This window comes from Rattus norvegicus, chromosome 10, assembly GCF_036323735.1.
Source record: "Rattus norvegicus strain BN/NHsdMcwi chromosome 10, GRCr8, whole genome shotgun sequence".
In the NCBI taxonomy this organism is placed as follows: domain Eukaryota; kingdom Metazoa; phylum Chordata; class Mammalia; order Rodentia; family Muridae; genus Rattus; species Rattus norvegicus.
This window is the reverse complement of record NC_086028.1, coordinates 88,262,514-88,286,333: the sequence shown is the minus strand read 5'-3', so window position 1 is coordinate 88,286,333 and position 23,820 is coordinate 88,262,514. Positions and strand designations below refer to the sequence as shown.

The 23,820-nt window shown below is 44.3% G+C and overlaps 1 protein-coding gene across 7 annotated transcripts; it reads left to right on the top strand.

The window, feature by feature from the left end:
* The first annotated feature begins 687 nt into the window (after positions 1–687).
* Positions 688–23,494, top strand: Gjc1 (gap junction protein, gamma 1). 7 transcript variants are annotated; one of them, XM_039085311.2, is made up of 4 exons: positions 1,410–1,548; positions 17,701–17,902; positions 20,413–20,488; positions 21,886–23,494. In XM_039085311.2, the coding sequence occupies exon 4, from the start codon at positions 21,906–21,908 to the stop codon at positions 23,094–23,096; it is 1,191 nt and encodes a 396-aa protein (XP_038941239.1). In that variant the 5' UTR covers positions 1,410–1,548; positions 17,701–17,902; positions 20,413–20,488; positions 21,886–21,905; the 3' UTR covers positions 23,097–23,494. The 7 variants fall into 7 exon arrangements, with proteins under 7 accessions (XP_017452538.1, XP_038941240.1, XP_038941239.1 ...); XM_063268492.1 differs by having other exon boundaries at positions 17,701–18,491; positions 18,620–20,488; XM_039085310.2 differs by lacking the exon at positions 17,701–17,902 and adding an exon at positions 2,119–2,403.
* Positions 23,495–23,820: the final 326 nt, after the last annotated feature.

Sequence of the window (23,820 nt, the reverse complement as noted above, 5' to 3'; positions counted from 1 at the left end):
TTTTTTTTTTTTTTTTTTGGTTCTTTTTTTTCGGAGCTGGGGACCGAACCCAGGGCCTTGCGCTTCCTAGGTAAGAGCTCTACCACTGAGCTAAATCCCCAGCCCCTACTCTTTGATTTTTTTAGAGAGAAGCCCGAAAACAAGATCTAAATATCTGGGCAATTTTCATTTTTTTTTTTTTTTGAAACACATCATAGTAGGCAAACAAAATTTCCAAGGGTTGGGATGCGGGCAAGCAATGGCCAAGCCCTTTTAATTCCCAACCTGTGAACTAGCCCTTAGCACCTAGCCTCTGGGGAAATTTGATCAGCTAGTCGCCTCACTTACTAGTGCTCAATTTCTTCCCTGGCCAGAGGCAAAACTTTTAAAAAGCCTGTTCATTTGTAATTCTAGAGCACAGGAATGGCCCTCCCCTCCCATCTCTTTGGTGAAAAGCTGCCAGTCTCATCACCCAGTCTCAATCTATTTAAAGTATTCCGGGGATTTTTCCCTTTCATTTTATTATTTTTAAGTATGTGTCTCTGGGCCTGTGTGTAGGTATGTGCTCATCGATATAGGTGTCCCAGAGGAGTCGGATCCTCCGGAGCCTGGAGTTACAGGTGGTTGTGAACCACCCAACGTGATTCCCTGTAACAGCAGTACAAACTCTTAACTGCTGAGCCGTCTCTTTTTTTCCTTTTCTTAACAGGCAGTTTCAACCAGGGGAATTCCTGTCCATGTGCATTTCAAAAGTCTTCTAATTGGGATCCTGCTGGGATGCAAGGAGTTAAGAGGAAATGGCCTATTAGGGTCTTACTAATCCGAGAAATCCAGGACCTCAAAACTACGTAGACCGCCTGTAAAAATCATGATTCCACCAGGCGGGGATGGTTGGCCGAGAAGCCCCGGAGGTTCTTCGAGTTACTGCAGAGCAGAGCCTAGACCGGCCATGAGCATCCCGAGATCCGCTGGACCAAGGCCCTGACCTAGCGCACCAGATAACGGTGGAGCTCTACAGTCGGACCCTGGAAACTCAGGTGAGGCGTGTCTCCATCACGCCGTCAGTGGCCGACCTCTCTGGGAATCACGCCACAGGAAATGAGCCCGCGGCGCTCGAAGTCAGCCGCCCACCCGGGCTCCCCGCGCTGGGGTCCTCCCGACACCGCGCGCCCCACCGCGTACGGGACCGCCCGGGAACGCGCGCGGCCGGCCACGGAAAGTTGGCGCCGGCGCGGGGCCGCGCGCTCCGGGCGCCCCCTCCCACTCGAGGCGCACGTGCAGCCGCGCCCCCGCTCCCAGGCCGAGACGGGACGCCCCCACCCCCACCGCGGCACGCAGTGCGCAGGCGCCTCCCCGCGGGTCCCGGCGGCGGGAGCGGGAGAGAGGAGGCGGCGGGCGCGGCCGGAGCGGCTTCAGCCTCGGCTTGAGGGCTGAGGCGAAGAGGGCGGTGGCGGCGGCGGTGGCGGCGAGGCGGCGAAGGTGATGGCGACGCGGGGCCCATGAGGCGGCGGCCGGCGGGACGGGCCGAGGCCCGGTGGAGGAGGCGGCTTCGGGGGCGCCCACCGCCGGGTGAGCGGCGGCTTGAGGGGCCCCGGGCCGGGCGCGGCCGGGCGAACTCTGAGGCGCCTCGAAAGCGGCGGCGGCGGGCTGGGCTCCCGGGGACGGCAGGGCGGGAAGGAGCGCCCGCCGAGCCCCGAGGGGCGTCGCCACCCGCGTCCCGCCGCCGGCGCGCCCGCCCTCTTTGTCCCCGGGCGCGCGGTTCCCAAATTGGGAGGGAAACGGCTCGGGCAGACCGGGAGCGGGCGGCGGCGCTCCCGCAACTCCTCGGGGCGGTTGGGGGCCCGGGTCGGGCTGGCGCTGGGCGGGCTAGTCTTTGTCTGACGGCCGCGACCGCTCCTCGGCAGCGTGCTGCGGTGTCCGGCGGGTCCCCTGTCCCCCTCGGAGGTTTTTTTTTTTTTTACTGGAGGTTTGGTTCGAGCGCTTCGGAGCGGGAGAGGGGCTGGCGGGAGGACCCGGCCGGTCGCCTCTTGCTGGACGCCTTTTCTTTACTTGAGATGACTTTATCCTCACTTCGTAAAACTTTGGAGCTCTGCGTGGGTTTGATTTTTTTTTTTTAATTGTTCTTCGTTGACTCTCCAGATTGAAAATAGAGAGGAGGCGCTAATGCTGTGATTGGGCTGGCTGCTGCGTTTGGATTTTCGAGTTGAAAAGATTTACGTGACTTGTGTTTAGAATTTGGGGTCCTTCCTCCCCGCTTTTCGGATTATTTGGGATTGCTTTTCTTTTTGCGAAGTGGGTGAATTTGGTTTTTTTTGTCATTTGAAGTCATTTTTGGTCCTCGGGGACTGGCAGCGCTACAGATTTCATTGTGCTCGTGCTTTATTTTTTTTCTCATCCACACTGGGTGCCATCGAGGAACTCAAGGTAGACCAAATTCTGGATAAGTTATCCTGTGTATGTCTTAAGTCTAAAACGTTATTTGTTGTTGTTGTTGTTGTTGTTGTGCACCCTTACAAGTGTGTGTATGTGAAAGCGCCGCACAAAGCCATGTAAACGAAAGATTTTAATTCTCTGTTAAGCAGAAATCAGTTTGTAGTACATGAGTGTCTGTGAGAAGAGGATTAATAATGTAATTTTGGGATCAAATCCTTTCCCCTGCGAACAGTTGGTAGGTATTTTTTGGAGCAAGAATGCTAAACAAAGAGAGACAAAAAGGCCCCATAAGTTTGATTGCTTAGCTCCTAACTAAATTAATTGTTTCTGTTAAAATTGAGGGTTTTGTCTGGGGCCAACAGGGATTCATTCACAGTTAGAGTTTCTTAAGGGCTGTGTAATGGCACATGAAAGAATTAGAACGAATTCTTCTGGGTAAAGGGTAAAAGGCTTGGTTACACCAGATCTTCGGGTGTAGAGTACAGTGGGCAAAAGGCATTTTGGAGAGAAAACTGGCATTATATGTTCTGCAAATATGTTCTGATTTGTTATGGTCTCAAAACATTGGTTTCATTTTGTTAGTTCTGTTAGAACCCATACTACTAAAGAATGGATGAGGAGTTATTGAATACTGGCTTCCATACAGCAGTAAATTCTTGTCTTACAAGGTCTGGGGTTGGCTGTCAGCACACCTTGGCAAAGGGTTAGCTTATAGACCCGTGGAATGTGTTTGCCCAAAGGGTTTCCTACAACAGTGAGATGATCTCATTAAAGATTACATTTTACTTTTGGATTTTATTCTTTGAAGCAGGGTATCATTGTGTGGTATGGGTTGGTCTGGAACTTGGGATGCAGCTTATAGTGGCTTTGAACTCCCTACTGCTTGACTCTCCGGAATGATGGGTTATAGGTAGTTCAACAAACATTTTTGTGGTCCTGGAGACTGTACCAAGGTATGTGCTCTGTCACTGAGCTGTACCCCAGCAACCTTTTCCCCAATAAGTACTTGTCTGGGACAGAGCTAGGCATTGAAGAGACAAAAGACCAGTACCAACCTTCTTTTCCTCTCAGTGTTTTAATATGCAAAAAAAAAAAAAAAAAGTTTACCAATCTGGAAATTATCTAAAATTCTTGGGGGGAAGAACATGCACAAACTTTTAGAATAAGTTTGTTTTCCCCCTATGGAAATGAAATAAATTTCACATAGTGTTCTTATCCTCTAACCTCTAAATAGTGTTTAACTCTCATACTCTGTGGCTTTTTTTATCTGTGTCTTTGTGGGATCTAACTGGTCGTGACTGAATTAACTGTAACCTCACGATGACTTGTAACATACCTTTTGAGGATGTTTGGAGTTAAGTGGAGTTAGACTCTATTTTTAGGGAATTCCTTTGGACTCCTTCTTGGACCTGGGATTTCTAATTGCCCATTATGTGGGCTTAGATCCCACCATCTCCCCTGCAGTTCTGATTCTGCTCCAGCTCCTCAGGATGTTGTCCCTTCTTTGATGTTGCCCATGACTTTACCTGAGGATCTTGGTCTTGCTCTCTTCTCAGTCTAAACCTAGCTCTTCTCTGTCTGTGTCCAGATATGTTCTGAGGTGTTGTTGTTTTTGAGACAGGTTTTATTCTACCCCAGGTTGGCTGCAAACTCACGGCAGTCTTGCATCGTTCTTCCCACGTGCTCATAGAATTAGAGTTGACAGTGTATGCCACAGTGCCCGGTTGGTATTCAGTGCTGGAGATCCATCCAAAACCGTCTTGCATGCTAGAGAAGCACTCTACTAACTAAGTTTGCCTTTACAGTCGTAGTCTTTTCCTTCTGCTCTGTACTAGAGATTAAACCCAGGGCATGATGGACAAACAGGACCACAGAGCTACACCTCCAGCCCTGCTTACACATTTCCCCTTATTCCATTTATCTGTGCCATACTTGTCTTTTTCCTACTCCCTGAAAGTTTAAAGCTCAGAGTCTTTGCATGCACTACATCTGTTTCCTTTACTCCAGAAGCAACTCTTTGTCCTTTACTCCTGTCAAGAAACCTTTCAGGGCTTGACAGATGATTCAGTGGTTAAGAACACTTGTTCTTGCAGAGGACATGGGTTCAATTCCCAGCACTGACATGGCAGTTTATCCGTAACTCTAGCTCCAAGGGTATCTTTTTTTTAAATATTTTATTTATTGATTATATATGAGTATAGTGTAGCTGTCTTCAGACACACCAGAAGAGGGCATCAGATTTCATTACATATGGTTGTGAGCCACCATGTGGTTTGAACTCAAGACCTTGGGAAGAGCAGTCAGTGCTCTTAACAACTGAGCCATTTCTCCAGCCCCACTCCAAGGGTATCTTTTTTTTTTTTCTTTTCTTTTTTTTTAGAGCTGGGGACCGAACCCAGGGCCTTGCACTTGCTAGGCAAGCGCTCTACCACTGAACTAAATACCCAACCCCTCCAAGGGTATCTTAATGCTGTCTTCTGACCTTGCAAGCACCAAGCACACAAATGGCATGCAGATATACATATGAGTAAAATACTTATAAAATAAAATTAAATACAAAGAAACCTATTTCCTCTTTCTAGTTTAGCCTAGGGACTATATACAGACTCTTCTAGGAAATTTTGCTTATTTGTTTAATGTTTATGCCACCATTAGATTGTATAGTGTGTTCTGTAATATTTAAAGTACTATCTTACTTTTGCTATCTCAGTACCCTTGGCACCTGGCTTATAATTATTTCATTTATGTATTCAGCAAGTTGATGCCCACTAATTTTTTTCTTTGTAGTTGTTTGGTGTAGTAAAATGCTTCTGAGAAAGCTTTAGCTCATCTACCTGAAGTCTTGCTATGTATTTTTCTTGTTTTCTTTTGGTTGTTTTTTCCAAGACAGAGTCCCCCCTATACAGCCCAAGTTGCCCTCAGAACTTGTCTGCATGCCTTAACCTCTAGTGCTAAGGATTATGGGTGTGCACACCTCGTTTATATACTGTTCTGTATGTTAGTGGCCTTGTATGTGAAGATAGTGCTGTTTTGTTGTGTGTCAGTTTAAATGTTTCTTTCTTTTTTTTTTTTTTTCAGTCAAAAAGAACCTTTATTCTTTGTGTAGCCTCCTCATGCTTTCTTGCCAGCTGCTTTTGGAGCAGGTTAAATGTTTCTTTTTTTTTTTTTTTTTTTTTTTTTGGTTCTTTTTTTCGGAGCTGGGGACCGAACCCAGGGCCTTGCGCTTCCTAGGTAAGCGCTCTACCACTGAGCTAAATCCCCAGCCCCTAAATGTTTCTTTTTAATTGGACATGTGGCCCTTGCCTTTAATTCTGGCACTTTGGAAGGCAGAGGCAAGTGGACCTCAGTGAGTTCCAAGGCACCCAGGGACTACACAGTGAGAGACCCTCTCTCAGCAAAACAAAACAAGACTAAAGAAGCGGCTCTGGGGTTGAGAACACTGGCCGATGATAATGGACTAAACCTCTGAAACTGTAACCAATTAAGTGCTTTCTTTATAAGAGTTGCCATGGAGGGGGCTGGAGAGATGGCTCAGCAGTTAAGAGCACTGAGGTCCTGAGTTCAATTCCCAGCAACCACATGGTGGCTCACAACCATCTGTAATGAGATCTGATGCCCTCTTCTGGTGTATCTGAAGACAGCTATGGTGTACTCATAAATAAGATAAATAAGTCTTTTTTTTTTTTTTTTAAGAGTTGCCATAGAGGGGGTTGGGGATTTAGCTCAGTGGTAGAGCGCTTGCCTAGCAAGCGCAAGGCCCTGAGTTCGGTCCCCAGCTCTGAAAAAAAAGAAAAAAAGAGAAAAAAGAGTTGCCATAGAGATGTTTGGTGGTTGCTCATGCCTTCAATCCCAGCATTCAGGAGGCAGAGGCAAGCAGATCCCTGTGAGTTTGAGGCCAAACTGGTCCACAAATGGAGTCCAGGACAGCCAGGGCTCTTGCACAGAGAAACCCTGCCTGGAAAAAGAGAGGGAGAGGTAGTTGCTGTAGTCATGGCGTCTCTTCACAACAATAGAACATTAAGACAGGAATGGAAGAGATAGGTTAGGAAAAAGTGAGTTTTGTGGAACCTTTGCATCCTGTTGTACTCAAACCTAGAATATAAAAGTGAGCAATATGTCTATGAAAATTATGTATGTATGTATAATTTATGGTTTGCATCTTAGGTGTCCACCGCTAAGTGTAAGTTGAAGGCGTTGGTGTGTAGCTGATGGTACTGTTGGGAAGGAATGGATGCTTTAGGAGGTGGCCGTGTGCCTTTGGAGGTGCACTTTGACCCTGGTCCTTTCCTGTTTTTGTGTGTCCTGGGTGCTATGCTGTCCTTCTACACACACACTCCCTGTTTGCCCAAAGGAATGGCACCACATGAAGCTGAACTGAAGCTGATGCCATAAACAAAACCCATCCAGCCTCCTTTTTCTGGCTTATCCTTGTCATTGAAAGCTGATAATGCACATAGACTACAAGGCCATTTCTCTCTTCATTTTGGGTATTTAGAGGCAGGGTTTCATGTATCCCAGGCTGGCATGAACTTAGCATGTAGCTGAACATAGCCCTGAATTCCTGATTTCCTGCCTCCACCTCCCAGGTGCTGGAGTCCGGGTGTGCACCATATCCTGTTAGAATAAATAGTTTTATTATTTGAACCACAACAGAAACCCTCAATTATTAGGAGCTTTGTTTCTGGCTGCTTTTATGTGTTTTTCATGGGGAAACTTACCCCCTCCACACACATACCCTGGAGGTTTGAAATTGCATATATATGAGCATAATTTCTTAAGATAGGAAAAAGAAAAAGGAGATCTGTACAGAGTAGCATTCTTAAATTCTAATAGCTAACCATAAAACTGTAAAGTAACATTTGGGTTTTTTAAAAGCGTGTCTAGGACTATATATTAATACTACAGAATAGGTCCATTGAGCATAAGCTAAATCTCATGGCATGTTGATATCCCAACGAAAGAACCCTTGATATGAAGGAACGTGATTAGAAGATGAGAATTGTAAAACATTCATGTTGCAAATAAACATTTAATGGAACTCGTAATTGAAGCTGATTTTTTTTTTTTAACTGTATATGTGCAGAGGGATTAAGCCCTAAACGTCCTGTGTGCTAAGCAAGCGCTCTACTCTCCTGATCCAAATCCTTAACCTCTGGTGGTTGTTTTAATCAGTTTTTCAAATAAAAGTAAATTCCTTCCAGATACTCAGTACTGGATGAAAATCAGCAAAGGGTACTGGTAGCAGCTGTGGTGCTCGGGGACTTGGGCTGGAGGTGGTAACACAGACTTGTAATGTCATACAGAAGCAGAGCCCAGGAGACGGGGAGGAGCTCGGTCCTGCTTGGCTGCATAGGAAGTTTAAGGCCAGCCTGGACTACGTGAAGTGCTGTCTACAGAAACGCAGCCATTTAAAAACAAAACACATATTAGGTGTGATAATTTACCTCTTTTTAATTAGAAAATTAAATTGTGTATATGTGTGTGTAGGCAGGTTCATGCCATGATGCACAGATGCAGGTCGTAGGACAACTTTGGGAGTTAGTTCTCTGAACCTTACTGAGGCAGGGTCTTTCCTGGTGGTCTGCTGTGCAGCAGACCTCGGCTTCACGGCCTCTGAGCTTCTGCACTCTACTCTTCCTACCTCCCATCTCCATGCTGCGATTACGGATATATGCCACCATGGGTTCCCTCGGGTCGAAGTTAGGTTGTCAGGCTTGTGCTACTGGCTGAGCTGGCTTCCTCTCCGTGTTGGTCACGTGAGTCTGTGTAATTTGTGAAAATCATGAAGGAGTGTGTTTGTATATGCACATCTTTTCCCCTCCCGATGCTGGAATTAAACATAAGACCTTGTGCATGTCAGGCAAGTGCTTTATCACTGACTATACCTCAGCCCCATTTCTTCATCTTACCATATTTTATTCAGTAAGTCTACAAAAAAAATCAAACTTGCATATGAAAATTCAGGCTGAAGAGTTCTTTTAAAAAATATGCCAGCCTGATAGGCTGTCTCGACTGGAGCTAATCCTCTCTCGGGGTTACCTCTGTTCTCTATTTGTTGGAGGCCTCACCTGTTACTTGTATTATCTAATTGGTATCTAAAGAGTTAAAATGTTAAGCGCTTTCTTAAGAAAAAATTAAAATCTTACATGTCACTCTTTTCCTTTCTTTTTTTTTTTTTCTTTTTAGAGCTGGGGACCGAACCTAGGGCCTTGCCTAGCAAGCGCTCTACTGCTGAGCTAAATCCCCAACCCCTCTTTTTTTTTTTAAAGATTTATTTATTTATCTGTAAGTACACTGTAGCTGACTTCATCCACACCAAAGGTCAGTGGCATCAGATCCCATTACAGATGGTTGTGAGTCACCATGTGGTTGCTGGGAATTGAACTCAGGACCTCTGAAAGAGCAGTCAGTGCTCTTAACCACTGAGCCATCTCTCCAGCCCACTCTCTCTCTTTTAATATTTATTTTTACCTTATATCTATGAACTGAACTCCAGTCCTCTAATTTAAAGCTCATAAAAGGAGTGGTGAGATGGCTCCGTTAAGACCACTGGCTGCTCTTCCAGAGGACATGAGTTCGATCCCAGCACCCATATACCAGCTTATAACCATCTATAACTCCAGTTCCAGGGGATCTGATGCCTTTTTCTGATCTTCACAGGCACCAGGCACACATGTGTGGTACACAGACACAAATGTAGGCAAAATACACCTACATTTTAAAAAGAAGAAAATAAAATTAGCAAGAATGTTTGCAGTGTATCTGCCAGGATACATAACCGTCACTGTGATTAATTTGAGAATACTTTTGTTCCTCTGGGAAGTGTGTTACTATCCTAAAGTAATCCTCGCCCACCTCACAGAATGAGACACCACTAATCTACTTTCAGTCTAATTTAGATGTTTGGATTTGTCTAGATAATTTTGAATTTTACCTAGATATTTGTAGATACTTGACTATTGTATTGTGCTATATAAAATAATTAAGACAGGCATGATAGTACTTTTATAATCCCAGAATTTGGACAGCTGTGGTAGGATTGTAACTTCTAGACTGTCATGCCTAGTAGGGCTCCGTCTCAAATAATATTTCTGGGTGGGTGGTATTTCATTTTATACTTCCTAGGGACAGACCATCACTGAGGAAAGTCATGGCAAGAAGTAAGGAAAGGAACCTAGAGGCGGAAACTGAAGTAGAAGCCACGGAGGAGCACTGCTTACTGACTTACAAATAATGTATTTAAAATATTTTCACTTGATTTTATGTGTATGTTATATGTACCTCATGCGTTCAAGACTCCTCAGAGGTCACAAGACAGCATTAGATCCCTTGGAACTTGAGTACAGAGGAACTGTGGTGTGGGCGCTGGGAACTGAACCATCGTCCTCTGCAGGAGCAGCAAACACTTAACTGCTAAGCTCTCTGTAGCCCCTCAAAGAACAATTATACACTTTCTTAAAAAGTCGTAGATGGGGGTTGACATACAGCTGTAATCCTAGCATTTGGGAAGTAGAGTCAGGAGGGTCAAGGCTAGCCAGGGACATAGTAAGACCCTTTCTCAATCTACCCTCACCCCTGCCCCTTCAAAGTCATTGTATATTATTTCATTATAGACCTTTATAACAAGTTGTATAAAATATTATAGCAAATATTCTATATTAATTTAGGAATAATTACAAATGTAACATTACTGGTTGAAAGATGGTATTTTAGAGTTTTTCTTGGGGGAGAGTAGCTTTTTGAGAGACTGTATAGACCAAGTGTCCTTGACTGAACAATGACCGTCCTGCCTCTGCCGTGAGTGTGCCACCGTGCCCAGCTGTATTTCAGTTCTTGATAAAGATTGCTCTGATATTTTCAAGAGATAGACCAGATGACAGTTGCCATTGCTGTATGATGTGAGAACTTCTACAAGCCTTAGTTAATATTGGAAATGTTTATTTTCCAAGACTGGACATTGTTTAGAATTCTTGATTTGATCTAAGCCTAGGGTGTTTTAGACATGGATTCCAGCACTGTCCTTTTGAATGCAGACAGCCCACTTAAGAGGCATTGTGGGTGAGTGTGCTATCCCATACTTTCCCAGCTGGTTCCTGAATGTTCTTGAATTCAAGCAGAATGGCTCTTTGCCAGTATAAATTGGCACTTCAGCTCACAATGGTGTGTTTTATTTCCTTGTTGGTTTATAGAGCCAACATTTCAGATGCCTCTCTTTTCAGAAGGTTTTATAATTCGATTCATGATAAATTATATTTTGTGATTCTCAAATGTTGTTCATAGCCAGGAACACTTTTGAAAACAAGTTGTTTTCATGTTTATGCTGCATAGATTACTGTTTGTCAGTTGGCTGCCATAATTCTTTTTTAGAATTGTCACCAGCTAGTTATTAGGTGTCTATTATCACTGGTGTGCAATTAACTTCCACTTAAAACGTGCCAGTTAAACAAAACTTCATTGTAAACCCTTTAATTGATTCCTTGTCTACACAATAAAGCATAGTCATTCAGGGACTCGAGTCCTTAGTGGATTCTCAGTGGATTGCTCAGCCCTTGTGATGGGATGCCTGGATCCTTGGTCCGTACCTCGGGATCATGGCAGGCCTGGCTGGAATTTTTTAAAATTTAGTCTTTTCTAGAATGACTGTTTGGGAAATATCTTTATGAAGTTTTTACATCTTATTATTGTTAATGTTACCACTGTTACTTCTCTTCCTGACCCTGGAGTGCTGAATTTTATGGTTTATTTTTCGGTTTTATTGTGCCAAAGATAATATTAAGCTATATGGGACCTTGGGAATCAATCAGTTTGATATTCTCCGTTTATGTCACAATTGGAAATATGGAAAGGGGCTGGAGAGATGCTCTGCTCTGGCAGAGGACCTCAGCTCAGTTCCCAGGCACCTGGAATGCTCCAGTGGGTTTGAGACTCCTTTGGCCTCAGTGAGTACCAAGAAAGACCTGGTTCCTGTAGCACACAGCTCACATTGTGAAGTCACTGCCTTGGCTACTGGCCCATTCTGCTCAATTTCACAAAGTTTGGGGTTAAGAGTCAATCACTTAGTTCATCTTAGATTTTGTTTTTGTTTAGAAAGGAGATTAGGATTTTAAGGTACTGATCGCCAGGCTAAGGGTGTGGCACTAGTTGGTTGAGCTTTTGCATAGCATCCAGCAAGCCCTTGGGTTCTGTACCCAGAGACACCTAAAACTCTTGGCCGACAAGTTATCATTAATTCCAGTACTTGGGAGGTAGAGATGGGGGGATACCTCAGCTATACATTGAGTCTCAGGTCTAGCCTGGAATATATTTGACCCTGTCTAAAAAAGAGGAAGAATCAAAGACACATATGGTCAGGAAGAAAAAAAATGAACTTAATATAACTAAGGAAATTAATAAGAGTTTGAGATTCTTTTTTAAGATTTATTTATTTATTACATATAAGTACACTATAGCTGCCTTCAGACACACCAGAAGAGGGCATCAGATCTCATTACAGATGGCTGTGAGCCACCATGTGGTTGCTGGGAATTGAACTCAGGACCTCTGAAAGAGCAGTCAGTGCTCTTAACTGCTGAGCCATCTCTCCAGCCTGAGTTTGAGATTTTTTAAAAAGTATTTTTATTGTTTTTGTTGTTGTTTTTGTTTTTGAAATATTCTCACCATGCATGTCTCTTGCTGACTTTGAGCTCAGAGAGCTACCTGTGTTTGCTTCCTCAGTGCTGGGATTAAAGGTGCACACCACATTCAGCCAGGAAAGGTGCTGATATAAATGGAATTGTGCAGTATACCCACCCTCAGCCTACTTTCATGACCTCCTGCTTCTGCCTGTCTGGGCTGTCTCGACTCAGTGAGTCTACCATGCTTTGTGTCCCTCCTCTTCTTGCTCTTGAAAGGCTCTAGTTAGCTTAGATAGTCAGAGGTCTTGTGGTGTAGAGTCCCTCCTCTAAGGTGTCTGCCATGTAAGTAATGTCTATTATTTAAGGAGTGAATAACTACTGTGCTACAGATTTCTTCCACTAGTGTTAAGTAAGATATACAGACGTACGTGGGATCATGTTATATCCCAGGCTTGCCTCGGACTAGTGATGTCCTGCTTCAGTGGCCTGCTTCAGTGCTATGATTATAAACTTTGCTGCCTTAGCTAATCTGCCTGACTTTTAAGAAAGATTTTTTTTTATTTTTTTATTTTTTTTAAAGTTATTTTTTTAAAGATTTATTTATTTATTTATTATATATAAGTACACTGTAGCTGTCCTCATCCATACCAGAAGAGGACATCAGATCCCATAACAGATGGTTGTGAGCCACCATGTGGTTGCTGGGAATTGAACTCAGGACCTCTGGAAGAACAGTCGGGTGCTCTTAACCGCTGAGCCATCTCTCCAGCCCTTTTTTTTTTTTTTTTAAAGAAGAAAGATTTATTCTATCTGTAATTCTGTGTATATATGTGTGTCTTTGGGTGGGTTGTATATGTGAGTGCTAGATCTGAAGCTGGCGTTATCTGATGTGGGTACTGGGAATTGGACTCTGTACCTCTACAAGAGCAGGATATGTTGTTAACTGCTGAACCATCCAATAAACCCCCATCTGACTTTTACTTTATTTTAAAATTAATTTTAAATATACTTAATTTGTGTGTATAGGTGTTTTGCCCACGTGTATGTCTTGTGTACCACATACATGTCTTATGCCTTCAGAGGCCAGAAGAAGGCATCAGATCTCCTAGGACTGGAGTGACAGGTAGTTATGAGCTACTGTGTAGCTGTTGGGAATCAAACCAGGTTCTCTGGATGAGCAGCTAGTGTAAGAGTAAAAGGAAGCGTGGTACTATAGTTACTGCTCATCCCACGGTTTCCTTGAACCATTTTTGGTATTCTTTTTATTCTAGAGGTAGGAAGAGGAAGCTAAGCAAGTTCTAGACTAGGCAAGGCCAGCACAGAGATGCTGAAAATCCAAAAAACTGAATATGTAGATAGAGAAGGCTAATCATATTTCTGTTGTCCCCACCCCACCCCACCCCATGTGAGAGCCACATAAGGTACAGGATTGAAAGAGCTATAGCCAAAATGAAACATCTTGGGGGACCCAAACAAATGGGTTTCAGAAAAATGTTGAACAAAGATGAGAAACTGAAACTTGAAAATAAAATGCTTAACTTCCAGCTTGACACTAGATGTACAACAATTTGTTTTCTGCTTAAACCAGCCACAAAAGTCACTGCCTTGTGAGGGTTCTCCTGTTCCCTCCCTCCCTCCCTCTCCCTCCCCCTCCCTCCCTCCCTCCCCCTCCCCCTCCCTCCCTCCCTCCCCCTCTCCCTCCCTCTCTCCCCCTCTCCCTCTCCGTCCGTCCGTGTGTGTGTGTGTGTGTGTGTGTGTGTGTGTGTGTGTGTGTCTCCTTTTTGTTCTTTTATTTTAGTTTTTTTTTAAGACAGGCAGGGTCTCCCTGTGTAGCCCTGGCTGTCCTGAAACTGACCACAAAGGCCTTGAACTCAATAGAGTTCTGCCTGCCTCTGCCTCTTGAGTGCTGGGATTAAAGGCCTGTGCCACCACTGCCAGGCTTACTTACTCTCTTTTTGAGACAAACTGATGAAATGGGAATCAAGAAGAAAAGTATAAAAGGTTGTAACAAAGAGTATAGAGCAGGTACTAAAGAAATACATCTGTTTTTTGTTGATTAGTATAGTTAGAACTAAAATGTACTTTTTCCTTGTCTGAGATGTTGAGGTAAGGATCTGGCATTTGTCTTTAGGGGCACCCAGTCAAGTTGAGGTGACAAGATAAAAAGTTGAGGCGCTCATAGAATCATGGTAATATGTTTGGTTGCCTGGAGTCCAGACACAGCTCTCAGGACTTGGTGTTAAGGGTTGGTATACCTCCCTTTAACAGTTGTCTCAGCCTTGCTGTTCCCAGACTGAGTGCACTGATTTTTCAATTTCCAGACATTACCAAGTTAGCAATTCTGTCCCTACTGGTTGCAAGGAGTCTTGGAGAATTTTTATTTTGTTTTTAGCTTTAGGTTGATTTATTCTACATTTAAGATCTTAATCTCTGAAATTTCCTCTTCTTAGCAAGTGTTTTGTTTTGTTTTGTTTTGTTTTAAGGGAGGCCAGGGTCCTTTTTCATATTTATTTATTTTATTGTGTGTATATTAGTGTTATGCCTGCATGTACATCTGTGTCTCACTTGCATGCCTGCTGCCCAAGGAGGTAGAAGAAGTTGTCAGAAACCCTGGAGCTGTAGTTACAGATGGCTGTGAACTACTATGTGGGTAGTAGGGACTGAACCTGGGTTTTCTGCAAGAACAGCAAGTGTTCTTAACCACTGAGCCATCTCTCCAGCCCTGAGCGTTTATCTTATATAAATCAGATCCCAAGGATTGGGTTGAAGTCCTTTTTACATGAAACCTGTATGTGGTTCCTTTTATGCTGGGTGTGTGAGTGATGCTGGGAATCCAGCCAGGCCCTTTAGCATGCAAAGTGAACACCACTCCTGAGCTACACCTCAGCTTCAAGTGTAAGGACATCACTAGTAAGTGCCAAACTGCAGAGCAAGACTTGACATTGTGGTTTTATGACACTCAGTCATTAGATGATCTTGGACAACTTGCACACATTATCCAACTCTCACTCCTGTGTTGTGGAGACCCAGTAATAGACTACCTGAGATTATCCAAACAGCATGCTTTATACTTAATTTGGAAAAATCCTGGGCTGGAGAGATGGCTCAGTGGTTAAGAGCACTGTCTGCTCTTCAGAGGTCCTGAGTTCAAATCTCAGCAACCACATGGTGGCTCACAACCATCTGTAATGGGATCTGATGCCCTCTTCTGGTGTATGTGAAGACAGTGACAGTGTAATTATATATAATAAATAAATCTTTAAAAAAAAAAAAGAAAAGAAAAATCCTGTGAACACTTAACAGAAAAATGCACCAAAATTTTGCTTGATTCTAATAGTATATAACAGAAAATTGTTATGAATTTTGAATCTAACATAACTCTCTGGTAGACTGCTAGTAGTATAAGACAAGGTAGATTTCTATCTTAAGTTACTTGGAAAACAGACTAAAAATAATATATTTGGTCCAATAATTGTTTTATAAGCAGATGTATTTTTTTTCAGTATGTATGTGGGTGTGTGAATTGTTGTGACTTATGAGCCACCATGAACTGTAGTAGTATTCTTTTTTTTTTTTTTTTTCCGGAGCTGGGGACCGAACCCAGGGCCTTGCACTTCCTAGGTAAGCGCTCTACCACTGAGCTAAATCCCCAGCCCGTAGTATTCTTTTTAAAAAAAAAAAAAAAAATTAGTGGTGATTCTGCTAGTCCTTTGGAAGCCCATGGAAGTTATTTAGAAAGATTGCCCATCACCCATTTTATGAGATGTTAGAATTAGTAAGCAGAGAGACAGAGTTAAATGCTGAAAACTGCTTTTTAAAATCAGGTTTATATGGCCGGCCAGTGGTGGCGTATGCCTTTAATTCCAACACCCATGAAGCAGAGGCAAATGGATCTCTGATTCTGAGGCTAGCCTGGTCTGCAGGAACTAGTTCTGGGACAGCCAGGACTACACAGACAAACCTGGTTTTGAAAACTCCAAACCAACCCAAACCAACCCAAAATCAAAAAATCAGGTTTGTAAGATGGGCAAGATGGCCACACCTTTATTCCCTGCACTCAGGAGACAGAGGCAGGCAGATCTCTGAATTGCAGGACTGAATTGTAGCCAGGGCTACAGCAAAGAAAACTTGTTTCCAAAAACAAAGAAAAATGGCTCATTTAGCACAGAGTTTGGGGCTTCACGGACATGGTGCTAGTTTCTGGTTGATTCTGGTGAGCGTCACCAGAGCATAGGTGGCAGAGCAGCAGCAGGAAATTGTGGCAGGAGCAACTCAGGGCTCAGGGTCAGACTGCTAAACTCCCTCCCTCTCCCCAGAATTAAGTGCAAGAGACCACCATTCCCTTCCGAGGCCAAGGACCCCAGCGGCCTAGAGAGCTTCCACTTGGCTGTTCTAAGACTCCAACGAGTTTGGGTTGGGGATTTAGCTCAGTGGTAGAGCGCTTGCCTAGGAAGCGCAAGGCCCTGGGTTCGGTCCCCAGCTCCGAAAAAAAGAACCAAAAAAAAAAAAAAAAAGACTCCAACAAGTTTAGGAGGAGACACTTTCAAGCCATATTCAAACACATATATTTATTCTTAAGGTCCTTTGTAAGATAATGCTATTTTTAAAAGAGATTTGTTTATTTTATATATGAGTACTTTGCTTTATCTGCATGTACACCTATGTGCCAGAAGAGGGCATCAGATCCCATTACAGATGGTTGTGAGCCACCATATGGTTGCTGGGATTTGAACTCAGGACCTCTGGAAGAGCAGTCAGTGTTCTTAACCACTGAGCCACCTCTCCAGCCCAGTCAGTGCTGACTTACACTTGGGGTTCACAAGGTAAAGACCGGAGGAAATCATGAAAGCCAAAGCATTTTAAGGGTGTGTGTGCATGTGTGCATGTGCACGTGAGTGCTGTGTGACTGTGTAGGCCAGAAGACATCAGAACGCCTGGAAACTGGAGGTTTACAGAGGCTGTGCATCACCATGTTGGGCAGAGCTGCTGTTCTGTGGAGATATTCTTAGCCTTTCAGCCATCTCTCTAGAGCTCTTGTGCTGTAGTTTCTCTTATGTTGTTGGTATATCTCACCTCTACAGAATTAAGAAACAGATGAAATAATTTGTGTGCATTTTATATATAGGACCAAATATCAAGATTCTCTTCTCTCGGGGCTGGGGATTTAGCTCAGTGGTAGAGCGCTTACCTAGGAAGCGCAAGGCCCTGGGTTCGATCCCCAGCTCCGGAAAAAAAAAAAAAAAAAAAAAAAAGATTCTCTTCTCTCAGACATTTTGTAGTCAAGAGCATAAACTTCAGGATGTAGCTGCATGATGCTGTGATCCTATAAAAAGTCCATGGAGAGAAAGTAAGGCTCAAATGTTTCAGCTGTCTCTCCTTTTCTCCCGACATTCTTCCCAGGCTCTTGTGTATCCCAGGCTGGCCTTGAACTTAAACTCACCCCTGATTCTCCTGCCTCCACATTCCAAATGCTGAGTTAAATGTGAGATGTGCCACCGTGCCCCGTTTGCGTGGTGTCGGGATCAGATCAGGGCTGTGTATGCTAGGCCAACACTCAATCAACTGAGCTGCAACCTCAGCCCTTGGCCTCGTTCAGCATTGCTAAGGTTTCAGTTTTAACTAGTGCACAAGACTCAATTCTGGGTGTGTTAAAATGGTATTTTATACCTTACAGTTTCTGCTGCCAAAAAAGTCGAGTTATTGTCTGAAATGCAAAGCCGATTGGAAATATTTTCATGGCTGTAAGTCCTCAAAGCTACTCACTTATTAGGCTGCAGAGATGGCTCCGGTGGGTCAAAGCCCTTGCTGTAAAAGCATGAAGATACAAGTATCCATGTAGAAGCTGTACACTGGGGGCTGGAGAACTGGTTCAGCAGGTAACAGTGTGTGCTAGTCTTACAGGGGACCTGACACCTATCACACTGCTCTAAGGAGATCTAGCTGCCTTTGGCTTTCATAGGAACCCACACACATGGATTATAACTTGTGTATTCAGTGACAGAAGACTTGATGGATCCAGTTAGCTCAAAGTCCTGTCTGATTTTGGTGAAATTCCCTTTTTAAAAAAAACAACCCTAGGGGTTGGGGATTTAGCTCAGTGGTAGAGCGCTTGCCTAGCAAGCACAAGGCCCTGGGTTCGGTCCCCAGCTCCGAAAAAAAAGAAAAGAAAAAAAAAAAACAACCTGGGGTTGGGGATTTAGCTCAGTGGTAGAGCACTCAAGGTCCTGGGTTCGGTCCCCAGCTCCGAAAAAAAGAAAAAGAAAAAAAACCAACCCAAAACTGTTTATGAGTAAGCTACTAGAAGGCAGGCAGCAGGCTGGCTCACAACTATAGTGCCACCTGCCTGCTTTGTTCTTTGAGGGTTTTCCTGTATAGCCCATGCTGACCCTCCTCCTCCACCCCCCTTTCTTTTTCTGTTATGGTCTATGTAGCTTTGGCTGACTTGGAATTCACTATGTTAACCAGGTTGTTCTTTGCCCCATTATTTTTTTTTCTTTTTTTTTTTTCTTTTTTTCGGAGCTGGGGACCGAACCCAGGGCCTTACGCTTCCTAGGCAAGCGCTCTACCACTGAGCTAAATCCCCAACCAACCAGGTTGTTCTTGAACTCAGACCTGCCTGCTTCTGCCTCCCAAGTACTGGGTTTAAAGGCATGCCTAGTCCTCGGTCTGAACTCCTTTCCCTGCTTATCTGTCTCTGTGTGCACTGTCTGTACGCCTGACTCCAGGGGAGGCCAGAAGAGGATGTTGATTCCCTGGGAACTGGAGTTACAGATAGTTGTAGGCTGCTATGTGGATGCTGCTAATTAAACCTGAGTCCTCATCAAAGCAACAGCACCTGCTTTAAACCACTGCACCAGCCCGCCAGCCCCTGGTTCTAACCTCCTGATCACCCTGCCTTGTCACCCACTAGTTTAACATAAGTGTCAGCTTTTCACTTGTAGAATTCGACATAGTTGTCTCTGACTTACTGTTTCATGGGTGTTTTGGAATCTCCCCTCCCCCGCCCTCTCCCATAGTAAAACAACAACAAAATCCAAAGTTACTGTTAAATTACTGTGAATATTCAGGGTTTCTTTTTGTTTTTGAAATAGGGTCTGTATTCCATAAACTAGCTGGCCTCAGACTTCAGGGAGATCTGCCTGCCTCTGACTCCTGAGTGCTGAGATTAAAGGTTATGCACCACCAGGTCCAGCCTCAGGAATTGTTTTAAGTTTATTTGTTAAATAAAATGATAATAGTGAACAAAGCTGGTGTCTTATGGATGACATTTGGCCTCAGCTTTTCAGAGTTTAATAATGGACACTGATTTCTGCTTCATTGGTTTGTTTTGTTGTCTTGAGACAAGAGTCTTGTATGTAGCCGGCCAGCCTGGAACTCTGTGGAGACCAATCTGACCTCAAATTCACTTTTTATATTTTGAGTCACAGTCCAGGTGTTTTCTTTCCCTGACTCTGTGAGGCATTGGATCTGTAAATCACCTCCTGTGGAGGTGGTGTCCCGGTGAGGAGCCAGCTGTGGGTGTTTGAGCAGAACCGCTTGCTCCTACTGGGCTGCTCAAATCTTAGTGAGAAGCGCTTGCTGTGAGCGAGGCAGGCCTTGGTAGCCTGCTGCAGCTTTTGTTTTCTGCTGGAATCTTCAAAGTTCATTGGTGGCTTTGTTTTGAGTCAGGGCCTCCCTTTTAACCCTGGCTGGCCTGGAACTCTAAGACATCTGCCTGCCTCTGCCTTGCTCTTCCAAATGCTATTCGCCACCCTGCCCAGCAGTGCTGAATTTTCACTAATTAATCGTTTCCCTATTAGATTTTCTTTTTCTTTTTCTTTTTTTTTTGATGTAACAGCAAGAGGTAGCTTTATTAACGAGATCCCAGGTCTTAGCGGGATCCCGGGTCGACACGTATCTCACACAGGAGACAGAGGAATCGACCTAGATTTTCTTTTATTTTTAAGTTAAGTTGATTTATTTTGCTTGGATGTATGTATGTGTACTGTGTGCTTATCTGGTGCCTGCAGAGGCCAAAACTAGGTATCACATCCCCTGGAACTAGAGTTAACAGAATTGTGAGCCTCTAAGTGGATGCTGGGAACTGCTCCCAGGTCCTCTGGAAGAGCAGACAGTGAGCCTAACTGCTGAGACATCTGTCCAGCCCCTATCAGGTTTTCATGGAGCCTGATGATTTAAAAACATTGAGGTCACTGTTAATTTCTCTTGTCACTTGTTTTGGGAGGAGAGAAGAGTGGTAGTCACAGTCAAGCCTGTTTCCATCTCATTCTGAGTGACCCCTGTAGCACACAGAGAACTTTGTTTCTTCCTGAAAGTGACATGTTAGTGACTCATTGTTTTCTGTGGGAGGAAGTTTATGACCAGATCTTTTCTTTTTCTCTTCCAGAGAGAATTTGGGAAAGTAACAAACACAGCACAGAGTCTGAAAGGAGGTTTTGGGTAACGGAGGTTCTGGTTAACAGGTGAGTGTTGGAGCTGACCTGGTGGTGGTGATTTATCCCAGTCTGCTCGTCAGCAGTGGGAGAGGAGGTGGAACCTTCCATGTGTGGTGTGCACTGGGTCAGATATTTCTCTAGGGATTAACCTGTGACTTGGATTCTAGGCATGGGCCTAAGAATGTTGGGATAAAATGCTGTTTAAAATGCTTTTAAAAGGCTGTTTTTAAGAGTGGGTATAGTGGCAAACACTTATAATTCCAGTATTTCAAGGTTAAGGTAGGAAGATCTTGAGTTCAAAGGTCAGCCTAGGCAACAATTTGTCCACTGTCTGAGAAACAAAAACAAAATAAAAAGTAGGAGGAAGGTGTTGTGTGCATCTTTAATCCCAGCACTCTGGAGGCTAGCCTGGTCTACAGAGCAAGTTCCAGGACAGACACAAGTACACAGTGAGACCTTCTCTCCAAAAACAAACAAACTAACAAAAGGCTTTCTTTTTTTTTTTTTTCTTTTTTTCGGAGCTGGGGACCGAACCCAGGGCCTTGCGCTTGCTAGGCAAGCGCTCTACCACTGAGCTAAATCCCCAACCCCAAAAGGCTTTCTTTTAAAGATTTATTTATTTTTATATGAGTACACTGTAGCTGTCAGACATACCAGAAGAGGACATCGGATCCCAGTAAAAAAATTGTGGACTTTTGAGCAAAACCAGGGCCTGTCCTGATAGCTGGCCTAGCAGGGAGCACCCCTTGGTTCCTTTCTACTTAGTGCTCATCATTGGTTGTTTGCAGCTGCACCAGTCACTAATTACTTTTGGAAAAAACATTAAGGAGAGGGGCTCACTATGTATCTCTGGCTGTCCTGGAACAAACTTTGTAGACTAGACTGGCATTGGACTCAGATTGCCTTGTCTCTGTTTCCCAAGTGTTGGGATTAAAGGCGGATGTCACCACTCTTGGCTTCTTAATAACTTTTAACATTCTGTTACCTGCTTTAAAACTTAAGCTTTCTAGTAAACTGCCCTTCGTAATGGAGTCCAACCCAAGGGTCCCTTTTTAAAATGGTAAGCTCTATGACTGGACCAGAAAGCTACCCCAGTGTCTGGATGTCCAGAACACACTAAGTATGTAACACGGTGTGCTGCCTCTGAGACAGCGTCAGTGAAGTAGGAACAAACAAGACCGTGTGTGTGCAGGCATGGAGGACAGTGCTGCCTGGCCCCCAGCTGCTGCTGTGAGGGGCAGTGATAGTTGGATGTCTGTACGACTCTGAGTCTGCAATGGGAAACCTCTCAGGTTGCAGTGTCCCCAGAGATGCTATGAATTTACGTGGTTAGGGTTGGATTATCTGTGGGACTGGGCACCAAAAATAGACAACTATTTTTAGTGTTTGTTGATTTCCCCTGCTTGGTACTTTCCACCTTCCAGGGCAAACCAATTCCACCACCATGAGTTGGAGCTTCCTGACTCGCCTGCTAGAGGAGATACACAACCATTCGACGTTTGTAGGGAAGATCTGGCTCACTGTGCTGATTGTCTTTCGAATTGTCCTAACTGCGGTAGGAGGAGAGTCCATCTACTATGATGAGCAAAGCAAATTTGTGTGCAACACAGAGCAGCCGGGCTGTGAGAACGTCTGCTATGATGCCTTTGCCCCGCTCTCCCACGTGCGCTTCTGGGTATTCCAGATCATCCTGGTTGCTACTCCCTCTGTGATGTACCTGGGATATGCTATTCACAAGATTGCCAAAATGGAGCACGGCGAGGCAGACAAGAAGGCAGCTCGGAGCAAACCCTATGCCATGCGTTGGAAGCAGCACCGGGCTCTGGAAGAAACGGAAGAGGACCATGAAGAGGATCCTATGATGTACCCAGAGATGGAGTTAGAAAGCGAGAAAGAAAATAAAGAGCAGAGCCAACCAAAACCCAAGCATGATGGCCGCCGACGCATTCGTGAGGATGGGCTCATGAAAATCTATGTGTTGCAGCTGCTAGCCAGGACTGTGTTTGAGGTGGGCTTTCTCATAGGGCAGTATTTCCTGTATGGCTTCCAAGTACACCCATTTTATGTGTGCAGCAGACTTCCTTGTCCTCATAAGATAGACTGCTTTATTTCTAGACCCACTGAAAAGACCATCTTCCTTCTGATAATGTATGGTGTCACAGGCCTCTGCCTATTGCTTAACATTTGGGAGATGCTTCATCTAGGGTTTGGGACCATTCGAGACTCACTAAACAGTAAAAGGAGGGAACTTGATGATCCGGGTGCTTATAATTATCCTTTCACTTGGAATACACCATCTGCTCCCCCAGGCTATAACATTGCTGTCAAACCAGATCAAATCCAGTACACTGAGTTGTCCAATGCTAAGATTGCCTACAAGCAGAACAAAGCCAATATCGCCCAGGAGCAGCAGTACGGCAGCCACGAGGAGCACCTCCCGGCCGATCTGGAGACCCTGCAGCGGGAGATCAGAATGGCCCAGGAACGCTTGGATCTAGCAATCCAGGCCTACCATCACCAGAACAACCCCCATGGTCCTCGGGAAAAGAAGGCCAAAGTGGGGTCCAAATCTGGGTCCAACAAAAGCAGTATTAGTAGCAAATCAGGAGATGGGAAGACCTCCGTCTGGATTTAATCTTGGTTGGGCTTAAAGCTTGGGTTTCCATAGTTTATGGTAAGCAGCAACTTGCTGAATGATGACTCCCATTGAGTAAACATCTGGCTCTGGTTATCTTCAGGGATGCTGTTGGCTCGTGATCCAAACTCAGGGGACTGAAAGTGGATCTGGGATGAGTCCGGAGCGGGAAACACAGTGTTCCCAGGCACAGGTTCTCAGCAATAATGCAGTTGCAGAACTCTAAGCTGTGTCTTCCAGATCCGGAGAAGAACAGATATATTTAAATCATTCTTGTTGAACAGTTTTGTATGTACAGTATTATGGTACATTTTTTTTTAGTATGATAACTTTTTTGTATTTGTACATTGGACTGCTGTAGTTACACTTTTTTATATTAAAGGAAAAATCCTTGTAAATAATGTCTGTTAAAGGGCAATGTTATTACTTTGTTTAGCAAATATTATCTTGTGACTGGAGTTCTAGTAGATGGGACTTTAATAAAGTGCCTCTCGTGTTTCAGGAAAGATTTCAGATCCATAGGGAAGCCGAGGCAGAAACACCAGACTTGAAGTGTTTGGAAGAAGATCCCTGTTAGAGAGAGGTTGGAACCTTCCTTCTCCTGGAGAGATTTTGGAATCTCCTTCCTGTGACCAGAGTTGTGGCTGTTCTTGGAAAATATTTCCAAAGGAAGTCAGTGATTTGCTGCAGATCTCCTTTAGTCACTCAGCATGGCTGCTGTGTG

Coding starts and splice junctions, on each gene's coding strand:
- Gjc1 (XM_017597049.3), top strand. CDS start 21,906: ATGAGTTGGAGCTTCCTGACTCGCCTGCTAGAGGAGATACACAACCAT.